The sequence below is a fragment of the Lolium rigidum genome, chromosome 6 (assembly GCF_022539505.1).
Source record: "Lolium rigidum isolate FL_2022 chromosome 6, APGP_CSIRO_Lrig_0.1, whole genome shotgun sequence".
NCBI classification, from domain to species: Eukaryota; Viridiplantae; Streptophyta; class Magnoliopsida; order Poales; family Poaceae; genus Lolium; species Lolium rigidum.
This window is the reverse complement of record NC_061513.1, coordinates 71,706,368-71,719,331: the sequence shown is the minus strand read 5'-3', so window position 1 is coordinate 71,719,331 and position 12,964 is coordinate 71,706,368. Positions and strand designations below refer to the sequence as shown.

The 12,964-nt window shown below is 43.3% G+C and overlaps 1 protein-coding gene across 1 annotated transcript; it reads right to left on the bottom strand.

The window, feature by feature from the left end:
* Positions 1-2,474: 2,474 nt before the first annotated feature.
* Positions 2,475-4,341, bottom strand: LOC124661806 (transcription factor MYB25-like). The gene is made up of 3 exons (XM_047199691.1): positions 4,086-4,341; positions 3,567-3,932; positions 2,475-3,352 (listed from the first exon to the last, which is right to left on the bottom strand). The coding sequence occupies exons 1-3, from the start codon at positions 4,339-4,341 to the stop codon at positions 2,574-2,576; spliced, it is 1,401 nt and encodes a 466-aa protein (XP_047055647.1). The 3' UTR covers positions 2,475-2,573.
* Between the last annotated feature and the right edge of the window lie 8,623 nt (positions 4,342-12,964).

Genomic DNA, 12,964 nt, shown 5'->3' with positions numbered 1-12,964 from the left:
TAATCACGACTCACAGGCCGCCGGAACAAACTAGCTCAAACGAATACGGTGGTCACCGAGTTGGTTCACTGGATCATTTGCCTCAGATGCTAAATCAATCCAAGTAAAAACACATTCAAACAACAAAGCAGGAATACTGACAGAAGCAGGATGCAGAAGAAAATCTGAGTGGCGGTGCTCCTTCTATAAATTCAAAGAATTGATCCCAACAATAAACATACAAAATCAATCTCACAATTTGGAATTTTGGTTGCGAACATATGAACCCATTCTCAGCCCTACTTGGGTACACGCCTGCCAAATCATCGAGGCTGGCAAGATCGGAACCTAATCCAACTAATCTAAATCATAATAATCGATTAAAAGCACAGAATATTTTGATGCACCTCTCCAATCAGTATCCATGGCCGCCCCCACACGAGGTACAGAATCTTTATATCACCAATTCAGCATGCATATCATATAATTGAGACAGCGCAGGGTCCCGGAACCAACCAGCTGGTGACAGGCTTCAAGTTTCTTGTTGAAAAGATTATATGATCTGCCTGTGTATAAGCAGAAGGAGCACAGCTTTTTTTTTCTCCGGCTTAAGCAACATCATCCATGCCTAGTATATGACCTGAAGAAAGATAGAGCAAAAGGATCAGGTGCCAGTCCTCCGACTGAGGCATTAACAAAGAGGAAGTCAATGCGGTGTTGCTAGACTATGTTCATAGGCTTTGCTTGGCCTAGCACTCTAAAACTATCAATTACACATCCATTTTGTACACCAACTTCCTATGGAACCTCAAGGCCCAAACCTGATGAGAGCAGGAAAAATAAAAGCAACTTGGTCCACATAATTATTACCATGCAGGAACTACAAACAAGAGCTTTCAGAAAACTGGAACAGCTATATGCACCTGTATCTAGGATCGAGGCAACTAAAAGCGCTAGCAACACCTTAAATAGGTCAAGAAAACCAAAGAATGTATACCCAAGACCCATACTAAAAAGAACAATGTGAGATAAGCAATAAGACTGAACAAAATACTAACAGTACAAAATAGGAGTAGCAACACCTGTTTCGCATCCCTCAGAACCCAGAAGGAACACAGGTAAGCATCACTATGGTTCTTAAAGGGAAATTGAAAACCAGTGAGGCGAAGAGAGAACAAACCTCAGAAATACTGATCATGTTCAACCGTACTGGCACTAAAATATAAGCCAGAGTTTCATTTTCAACAAAAGAACTGAGGTCATGCAAAACAAGGTATGTACGCAAGCTTGATTTACGAATTAAACTGGTTAGACTAGGACAGCAGATGTTCAGAAATGGAAAGTTGATAGCAAGAGAAGCAGAGATATAGTATGTGCTGGTCTATCCCAAGATTTGCAAATCAGACAACGCAAACTCATGGGAGGAAGCCCAACCAAGTACAGACCTACCATGATGTACTAACCAAAGCATCTTCGTCAACAACTTCGTATAACCTATAACTGCAACATAGACAACGAACCAGGCTATCTTCAACAGTTAAAAGGTTAACCTGGAGTCCTGGACGACGTGAACCTAGATTTTCAGAGGCCTACCAGGATGGACAACAATACAAATAGTGACACAGAAAGAAACCTGATTGCAGATTATGATGGCTTATACAGTAACAATACAGATGCATGAAACTGCTAGCAACACCCACTCTAGATTTATATCCCTTCTATAAGGAGCAATGTTAACCAACACTGATTGTGTAAGTGGGAGACTAACATGTTACTGCAAAAGGGAACTGAAGCACCCACAGAACAGGGAGATCTACTTATTCAGTTACAATCAGATAGTAAAAGACAGAAAAAACTACTGATGGTTAAAATGCCAGAAATTAATATTTAACCTTCAATTTGCCAGGATCTAATTATAACAATTTACTTACGCCCGTTATAAAAACAAGCGCGATAGACGATCAGTGTCCACTCTCAAAATATTTTGGTTGTGTACTTTTTATTCAAATAACATGTTGTAATAACTTCGTCATAGAGAGAACTGAGCGCTAGCTCAGTGGCTGGAGTTCAAGGTGTTGAACCCGCCCACCAGCGTTCGAGTCCACGCTGCGCAGATTCCACTGGAGTTATATCCGCATTAATTCGCGGAGAGGTCTCATCCTTTCTAACAGCGGACAGCTAAAGGAGGGACACTTCCCCCTTTAGTCAACGTTTCTATAATTTCATCTTAGAAAAAAAATTCCACATCACAAGGAAAAAAAAAGAATGCGGAGAGAAAGTCATTATTTGGTGCTAACATAGAATTGGCAGCATGACATAATACACTTAAATGAAAATGGAATACAACTAGGTTTAGCAGCTCATTATGTATAATGCGACAGTCATGTCCAATTACACACATGTGTGATGCAGTATGAATGGAAGATGCTAACCACCTGAAAGAAATAGAGAAAATAGAGAAGTATATACTAAAAAGATGGAAGTTGCACATGCCTTTGAATCTGCAGGTGGAGTATAATCCTGATGACTTGATTAGGTCTGAACATTACAACTGCCAATATTTCAGTATTCCAACTCGCATGATTCCTAATTTGTCAGGATGAAGGATTAGACTGAAACAAGTTGCCAGTGCCACTGCTTTGCAAACTGCTGTTCATCCAGGCAATGCTGCTAATTTCAGATACCAGCGAAGCAAGATTACTGCTCAGAATTGGGGGATGATCTTCAAAGTCATTAAACTCAGGACCCAATAATGAGTTGCCACGAGGTCGCTTCTTAGTGCCGCAGCAACCATGCCCACATTTGTTTGGCACGTCAGCAGCAAAGCATGTAGTATCAGCAAACTTGGAAACGGCAGTCTCAGGCGTGACAGCTTGAATGGTTGAGACAAACTTGGTAGAACTTGACCTTTCCATTTGCATTGATTGAGCAGGTCCAATACTGTATGGTCTGAAAGCACCTAGCACAGCAACTGGTCGGACCAGGTGTGGCTGATCAACAACTTCAGTGCTACAACTGTTATTAACTCTGATTATTTTTGAGGGACTGCTATTATTAGCTCTGGTTTGCAACGGCACAGCAGAGCTTTCAGATACCGTTTGCACAGGAGCTTCCTTTATTTCCGTAACATTGAAGGAACTAGGGCATGATAATGGCCACGGTTCCGCTGAAACAGCCCTGGGCATCTCTGCATAAGGTTGCTCCGCGGAAGTTCCTCGTGCGCATTGGCCGCCAGTGCAGTAGCGGCGCCTCAGAGTAGAATTCCAGTGGTTCTTGATCGCGTTGTCAGTTCTCCCAACCAAAAGCTTGGCGATAGATGCCCACTTGTTCCCATGAACTGTGTGAGCATTCATTATAATTTGGTCTTCCTCTTCTGCAACAACAAAAAAACACAGATTCAGCTTCAGAAAGCAAGTACTACGAGAGATATGCATAGTCAATGAGAAGTGTATAATGTATGATCTCCATAATGCTAACAAAATAAACAAGCTGCACTAACTACAAATTTCTAGGATTTAGGTTAGTTCTATGCACACAACGACTACATACGGGAAACAGATAGCAGTATGAATGAGAAGAGAAGGTACCAGTGAAGGGTTTGCGCTTGACTTGAGGGTCGAGCTGGTTGCACCAGCGGAGGCGGCAGGACTTGCCGGAGCGGCCGGCGATCCCTTGCGCAATGAGGGTCCAGTTACGGGGCCCGTGAGTCATGACCAGATTGGTTAGCAGGGCGTCCTCCTCCACCGACCACGGCCCCTTGACGCGCTCATCCGCCGCCGCAGCACCGTCCGCCCCATCGGACGCTCCCGTGATGACCACGTCGTCGTCGTCCCCTGAAGGAAGCGGCGACGAATGGGCCGGCTGGGGCTGGGGCTGGGGTGGGGTTTGTGTCTCGGCTGTGGAGGGGGAGGACGACGATGAAGGTTGGGCTTGGGGTTGCGGCGGGGTCTGGGCTGGGGCTTGCGTCTGGTAGGCCGTGGAAGGGGAGGACGACGGCGATGGGCGGTGCGGTTCGGGCTGGGGCTGGGGATGGACTGGGGATTCCGTCTGGTCGGTCACGGCGGGGAATGGCGACGGCGAAGGGTGGTGCGGCCGGGGTTGGGGACGGGGATGGACTGGGGATTGCGTCTCGTCGGCCGCGGAAGGGGAGGACGGCGGCGAAGGGTGGTGCTGCTGGGGCGGGGGATGGGGATGGACTGGGGGTTCCGTCTCGTCGGGCACGGGGGAGAACGGCGACGGCGGAGCATGGTGCGGCTGGGGTTGCGGCGGGGCTGGAGCTTCCGTGACGGCGGCCGGAGAATGGGTGGAGTCGGCGGCCGGGGAATGGGTGGAGTCGGCGGCGGTTGGTAGGTTGGAGGACATGGTGCGGTGGGAAACTGAAATCTGGTGTTCCTTTTCCGGGGGAGGGTTGCCGTTTTATGGCTGTCAATTGGGTCCCAGATAGTCAACAGTTGTTTCTAGGAGAGTTATATACGTTTTTGGTACCACAACTTGTATCGAATGTGCAGTTTAGTACCACATCTTGCAAAACGTGAACCTCCGGTACCACAACTTGTATTAAGGAAGCAAATAGGTACCAAGTCATTCTAGAGACGACATGTGGCGTTGTAAATTTTGCACAAACACCCACATATTTTTCTGGTGATGCCTTACAGGTACAAGCGGGTCCCACCTGTCAGTATACAAAGAAAGAGCTAAAAAATGCATGAGCGGAGATGCGATTCGAACACAGCACCCTTGCCTCCCAAAGACAGGTGCTTGCCATCGCAGCTGTAAATCATTCATTGGACATATGAGATTTAATCTATACGTATACTCAGCACGCCGGCCACATGGCTTTGCCATCGCAGGTGTAAAAGTAGTACGCACGCCCGACGGTACATGTGCAGGTGGCCATGGTGCTCGTGCACTGGAATACTGGATCGTGAAGAAAATGGGCGGCACAACCACCACGACACGTATACGGGAGTAAGAACATATTCATCCGCGCTCCTCAAATAGGCGCCGGCACTACCGTATGGAAGACGCCAGCAGTTACTCGAATTTAAACTAAAAAACTAGCGGCGTCGTCGTCCTCCTCCTTTGGCGCCGACGGCTCGAAAGGTCCGACGAGGTCGATGAAGTTGGCGCCGTGGTCCCTGGCAGACCACACCGCCGCCTGCCGCGGGTCCGTCGTCATCTGCCGGTAGTCCTCCTCGACGAAGCGGCGGACGATGAAGTTTTGCCGGGGGAAATCCTCCGGGTCGTCGCCGCCACGGAGGTCCACCTGTGCCTCCGCCTCCATCTCCCACCATTGCCTCTTCGCCGGCGGAAGTGGTGGCGAGCCTGCAACGTCCTCCTCCTTGACGCGACGGTGTTGGATCGACCACGTCGTCCGACGGGCCGGAGCCGAAGATGTGCGCCTCGCCCCGTCGTCGATGACGAAGCCACCCGAAGGTGGCACGTGCGCGGCCGAGCGCGTACGGTCACCGGCGATTGACGATCCGGTGCGCGAGCTCCCAGACGCTGTCGTCCTTGCCGACGGCCTCTGTAGAGGCGGCACAACCGGCGCCATTCACCCGCCTGCTGGTAGTAGAGCGGGATGCGCGGGGGGTTTGATCGCCCTATGTTTTTAAGTTTCGAATTTGGGGGCGAGCGTTTAGGGGGTGGGGCTGGGCGTCGGTGCCCCCGTATTTAGGGGTTACGCGCCGACCCCCCCCCCCCCCCCAATACGATAAGGCGCCGGACACCGTATGGGGGGGACGAGTGGAGATGCTTTAAGCCCTAGCATCCTCCCTACCGAGTAGAGGGCGCGGGCTTCGCCTGTTGCAAGGCAAGGCAGAAGATGAACATCGGGTCGAGGACGGTGACGGTGAGCACGAGAAAGCGCCTCCTCACCTACGAATGGTCTTCACTTATGGCACTGACATGCTGGTCGACGCCACGCCAAGCATGGCAACCTGTCGTATGTGCCAGTGCTTCTATAGACATGACACCGTAGAGTGCCGACATCGTTGTATAGAGGCATAGAGTAGACACGCAGATCAGCATACGACTGGGTGCAAATCAGCATGGGAATAGCACGGCCGTGCGCTTGGACGTGTGTTTATGCGTTCAGAGAGAGTATAAATATAATATGGCCTAAAAATCAGCACAAATGATCGTGCGTTCTGGTGGTGTTCATGTATATAGCTTGACAGTATGAGGTCTTGTGTTCAATATCCCGTCTCACACATGCGTTTTTAATTATTTCTTATCTCTTTGTACACTGATACACTGATAGGTGGGACCTGCCTGAAAGGCATCGCCAAGGAGACATGCGCCATAAAAAATAATATAGGGTTGTTTGTGCAAAATTTACAATGCCACATGTCCGCTCTAGAATGACTTGGTACCTATTTGCTCCTTTAATACAAGTTGTGGTACCGTAGGTTCACGTTTTGCAAGATGTGGTACTAAACTGCACATTCGATACAAATTGTGGTACCAAAAATGTATATGACTCTTTCTAGGACAAGTTCACATTTTTCTGGTCTGTGTTTCTTTCCGGGTATACGAACTCCTTTTCCTGGGCTTCAAGCCCATAGACGCGCCACCCACACCCTCCGGAAGCAAAGAGCTCAGCCCAGTAAGTGTCATGCGATATTTTCTGCATTTTTTTTGTTTTCTTTCTAATTTTCATTTATTCTTACTTCCTGCTTTTAAATCTCTAGTTATGTTTTATTTGTATTTTTTGTGAAAAATAGATGATCTTTTATCCTCACAAACATGAGCATATCTTTAGGAATATTTAGGCACTTCTTTGATAGACACATACATTTTTTTCTGAAATACATGAACAATTTGGTATGTGCACGGGTTTTTTTTTTACAGTCATGCATTATTCCTTAAATAGGGTTGTATCTTAAATATGGTTGTATTTGGAAATAGGTTATGTATTGCACATATTATTTTTATGGCTTCTATTTTTGGCTAAGTTATTTGTATCATGAATATTTAACTTGAGAAACATGGACGTCTTTTTAAAACTTCAAGAATATATTTTGAAAATCAAAGAAAATTATCATTTTAATTAAATTTCCATTATATCCACGCAAACAAATTCCCGAAAACTATACAAGTTTACTATAATGATATTAGCAATATTTATAAGGAACTAAAAAATATTTTGAAAAATATTTATAATTTTGTTCGGCATCTATTCATGGCTTTGAATATCAGCTTCATCAATCAATTTTGTGAGCAACATCTAAGAGGTTGAAGGTACTGATAGATTTCCTTGATTAGCTGGCTAGTACTACCTCTATTTCAAAGAATAAGACGCTCTTGTTTTTCGTGCTTTTTGTTTGACCTAGATTTACTTCAAATATATAAAGGTTGTTTGTATAAAATCAACATCACGGGAAAGTGATTTTCAATATGAATCCGATGATATACTAATTACATATAATATAATCAAGATTTCGTTGCTCAATTTTTATGGTCAAAGTTCGCCTTGAAATGCGTGTGTGCCTTATTCTTTGAAACGGATGTACTATTTTTAAAGCTTTTTTTACAGTGCCTCGACGGCTTTTTATAAATATATATCTTTTCGCCTGTTGTCTTTAGTTTTATTCTGCCTTATGCTATCAGGCGATGCATGCCTTTAGTCTGTAATAGCCCAAACCAAAATATACTGCACCATGCGTCCATGCATACGAGTTTGTACTAGCACTGTTGCCACTTCAAATGATAGGTGCATACCATACACTCTTGTTGTACTACGTGGATGGATAAACTTGAAATGAAACTAAACTACATGTTCTTTGGCACGTACGTGAACTGCCAGCTCAGAGCTAGTTCTGCATGGAATATTGGTGTATACTTATACTTGATGTTGAATGTGCATCAGACGGGTTAATATGTACAACTTCTACCTAGATCTGATAGGTCTAACTGAACGTTACCTTATGGCAGCCATGATAGCTCGGTTAATGGGACTTATGATATAGCTACGAATTGTGTCTGCTAGTCTCGTTTGCCTTGTAGGCTGCAAATTTATGAACAACCTCTAATAAGATGTTTTTCTTACTAATTACAACTTTTATTTTAGTAGGTTCAAATAAACACAACGGCAGACTAACTCAGTAATTCCCTTTTCTGTTGTAGTGGTACCAATGAGAAAAGGTTTAGTACCTCTAAGAATTCCATTTTATCCTCTTGACTATTCAAATTTTGAACTGGTACAACACCATCCAGAAGTTCTAGGCATGTTATTTTTTAAAGCAACGGTCAATTTTTTATAGCTTTTCCTATATATGTTCCCTCCCGACCAAGGCAACGTAGAGAGTTTTGAGACAAGAGAAAACACTTGCCTTAGACCATATCTTCACCTCTATCTTTGTCCCTTGCACCTAACTCATACACCGGTACTAAAATACTTCAAGATTCATGTGCTTTGTGAATTGTGAAGCTATCTTAGTGATTCTTTGTGAGGGTTTGAAGATCCAAGTACTATCTAGTGTTGTTACTTCTTGTAGGGTTTGCCGCCCCCTAACCGGCTCTATATAGAGTCACTTGGAAACCTTAATCGCGTGCTGTGAAGGCGGTGCGACTTTGTGTAGGCCTAAGATCGCCTACTAAGAGTAAAGATCTACCATCTTAGTTGTTGGGCGTGGACTTGGTGTTCTAGCTCAATGAGGGTTAAGTTGGTACGGGTGACTATCAAGGACTTGGTGTCCTTTGGATATTGTGTTCTTGGCTTCTCTAAGGATGACATATGTTAGTGTTGGCTCTATGAACCTTGGGATGAGTCGCCGTGTTTGTGATCCCTTTCTTTGGCTCCTTCACTTCCTTGCAATCTACCTTTCTACAAGTTCTATCTTTGTGGAATTGCATGTGTAGGTTTTTATAGGCAAACAATAGAAAATAATTGCTAAAGGTTATCACTTTCGCCTAAGTTTCTCATCATCGCCTATTTATTCACCCCGTCTACCTGGCATAGGTGCTCTTTCAAGTACAAAATTTCGTGTGATACCTGAATGGTTCAAATGACCAACTTCATGGGACAATATGTAGATTTGAGTGGGGCCCATATAAAATGCTCTCTCCTACCACTAGTGTTGTCCTCTAAAAGCTTGATATGTACTTCGGTAATAAGAAAATCCACCTAGGTGAGGGAAAATAAATAGGAGGTCTAGATCTACAATTCCGCCACGCCAAATTTGATTCCTCTTTAGTTCCTGTGAAGCTTCTTACTCTTGGGCTTGTAGTGATCCATTGGAAAATGGATTCTTTCGGAAGCTTCCCAAGTTGTAGATTTTTTTGTAAAGGCCATAGATTGCATCAAGATCTACCATTAGTGGAACAACTAGAACTTGGTGGACAAGGTTTGTAGAAAAGAATGATTGGATTTTGTGGATGCGTGGACTTTGTTTGCCACCGTCTTTACCATTGATATGGAGTCCTCCCAAGGATTTGAACTTTGTGATACATTGTTGTTTAATCATCCGACATCGCCGAGCACTCCGACCGATACCAATCTCCTCCTCCAATTATAAATGTCCTTAGCTCACGATATTCACAAATTAAAGAAACAATAATTTGTGAAGCAACGTAGAATATGTGTACTGATGAAACCCTAGCCACTAGAATCAGCACTTGGGAGAAGCACCACCATCGCTTCATGGATCTCCATTATTTTACGACATTAATTCTCATTGGAGTTGAATGGGTGATGAGCTAATGATTTATCAAAGTAGTCATATGTTTTTCTTGACATGTCAAAAGTTCATTATTGTTCTTATTATTTAACAAATTCTTCTCTATATCCATTTATCTATGACAACTGTTATCATACTATCTCAGCCCAAATCATTGTTGTGATAACTACAAAACAATCAATACTAAGCCAAGTTGGGTGTAAATAGACCACCTTGGACAATGTCATTACTACGGCACAATTACATTATTCGAAAACATAGCCCTACTTCTATCATAGTTATTGTTGACAATCAAGACATAATAATATATTGCGCAAACAGTGAGGGTGGTAAGGAAGCCTAGAACATTGATCAACTCATGAACTTAATGGTAGCATGTGACGTGTGATGCTCAACTTCAAAGCTAAACACTTATGTACATTCCTCACTAGGCTATCAAATAAATAAAATTATACTAATATTTCCGCTTCATACAGTTATAGCGTGGCATAAAACTTATTATGAACATTACAAATATGACAATAAAACATCTTTATTTATTTTCCTCTACGTCACATATCCAACATTATATTCATAACATCCACACACTTGAATCCAACACATGGACTACATGAATTACCTATGGAATATTCCTTCATATAAACTCAAAGGGATATTAGTACATAAGGATTGTCATTAGTTACCAAAAACACACATCTGGGCAATGTACACTTACACCTTGACAAATGGATTCGCTCGGAATCTTCTAAAGTTGTAGATTATTTATAGATTGTTATTTGCAAAGGCCAAAGATCGGATCAAGATCTACCATTAGTGGAACAACTAGAACTTTGTGGACAAAGTTTGTAGAAAAGAATGGTTTTTTGTGGATGTGTGGACTTTGTTTGCCACCGTCTTTCCACTGACATTGGAGTCCTCCCAAGGATTTGAACTTCAGCATACATTGTTGTTTCATCATCACTCCTCCTTGAACTATAAATGTCCTCAACTCACCATATTCACAAATTAAAGAAACACGAATCTGTGAAGCAACCAAGAATAGTTGTAATGATGAAACCCTAGACACTAGAGTCCCCACTTGGGAGAAGCACCACCATCTCTTCATGGATCTCCATTATTTTACGACATTAATTCTCACTGGAGTTGAATGGGTGATGAGCTAATGATTTATGAAAGTAGTCACATGTTTTTCTTGGCATGCCAAAATTTCTTTATTGTTCTTATAATTTGACAAATTCTTATCTATATTCATCTACCTATGACGATTGTTACCATACAATCTCACCCAAAATAATTGTTTTGATAACTACAACGACAATCAATACCAAGCCAAGTTGGGTGTAATTAGACCACCTTGTTTAATCCCCTTAGACAATGTCATTAATAAGGCACATTTGCATTATTTGACAACATAGCCCTACTTCCATCATAGTTATTTTCAATCAAGACATAACAATATATTGCGCCGAAGGTGAGGGAGGTAAGGAATCCTATTACATTGATCAACTCATGAACTTAATGGTAACATGCATGCCGTCTACGTGTACGCGATGCTCAACGTGAAAGCTAAATACTTACGTACATTCCTCAGTAGACTATCGAACGAGTTAAAGTTATACTTCTCAACCGAAATAAGCTACTCCCTCCGATGCATAATAAGTGACGGGAATTTGGTACTAAGTTAGTATAACTATTGTACTAAGTTCTCGACACTAAGTACTCTTGCAAGATTTTCTCTAGGTGTGCTGATGTTATAACATCATGCACATCTACGGAGTACTTGTTTTATTAGATTCACAAAGATGCATTAGTAGGTAAAACCTAAACTCAAGGACCCACCTTTCTATTTGCATATAATCCTTTCAGGCACCCAAATGATATGTTGCAGCTACGTAGCATCATACAACCAATTAAAAAAAGTTCAGAGAACAGAAACGTACACTCCATTAACTAACACGCAGTCAAGTGCACTCAAATCCTTGGGCAAGCAATTCTACTTTGGGATGATGGCATCAAGTGTACGTGTATCTATGACCATATTCCATCTGTATGCTGTAGACTATTCTGTCACATGTTCTGTGATACAGGCCGTAAGCAATCTCTGAACGCTGCAGCTACTGTGCTCCGTACGACGACAATACCAGGTATTGTCTGTCGATGTGTATCCGGTGAGCAAACACGTCTTCCTTCCCGCTGGTCCAGGCAACTACGCCGACCTGCTGACACTGCGGATAGCCTTTGCATTAGGTAAGAAGTCCCCATCGTGTCCATGCCTTCAGAATCAAATCGGTTCTTTTGGCTGGAGGTCGTGTATGCTCCTGGGACGGGCGTACATTCAAAAAAAAAAAAAACCCAAGGACTCCACAAGATAAACACTGTGCGTTTTCCATGAATTCTTGCCCATATGTATGTACATCAGAGCTTATCTCGTAAGATAGACTCGCACTATGAACCTACCACATGATTGTTTTCCTCGAAAACCTGCCACATGATGATTTTCAGGTCTTTTTCTCTTTCATGTCAGCAAGCTAGATGTCTGCTGGTTGCTTATCTAGACGCTTGGACTAGTGTTGTCCCGTTATCAATTTGGGCATTCCTGCAGCAGAACACGGGATTTTGTTCCCTCTCAGTTTGAAGGCATAACTTGTGGATATAATCCTGTATTTGTCTGCATTGTGTTAAGCATGCTTGACAGAATGTGTATCAATGCGAGTGCTCTCTACAATCTAGATTCAGCTATTGCGAGTTCGGGACCAGGCCAGCTTTGCTAGCATAATTGAATGTTGGACCAAATAATTGCCCAGGTGATAACAACTTCAAATCACTGGCTTATTGCAAAGCTATCCTGACGTATGCTAGCATGATAGTTCGTCAGAAAATGCTATATCTTGTGTCCAAAACCAAAAGTAAAACTCCTGATTGCTTCAGATGAAAACGGCATTTTTTGGGGACGTGTCGGCATATGCTAACCAAGAAAGACCATTTGACGGTGCTCTGGACAGATCAGTGTTTTGGTACTGCAATCAAATCTTGCCACGTACAAGTTAATAGTCACACAGTGGTCGACTGGGATAAGATTTTCTGTACCAATCGATCAGGTCAGGCCGCATAAAACAATACGCGTCAGTAACACCTAGATTATAAGCGTGTGAGCGTGCACCATCGCTAGAAGCTATTATTCGTTTTGTGTCGCAATCACAATTTCTTTTTCGTTGAAAAAGAGAGCAATATGCCAGTTGGATTGAGCTACGCAAGTGATTCCTGCCGGAGTGCCAAAAGCATCCTTTAGTATATATACTTATCGT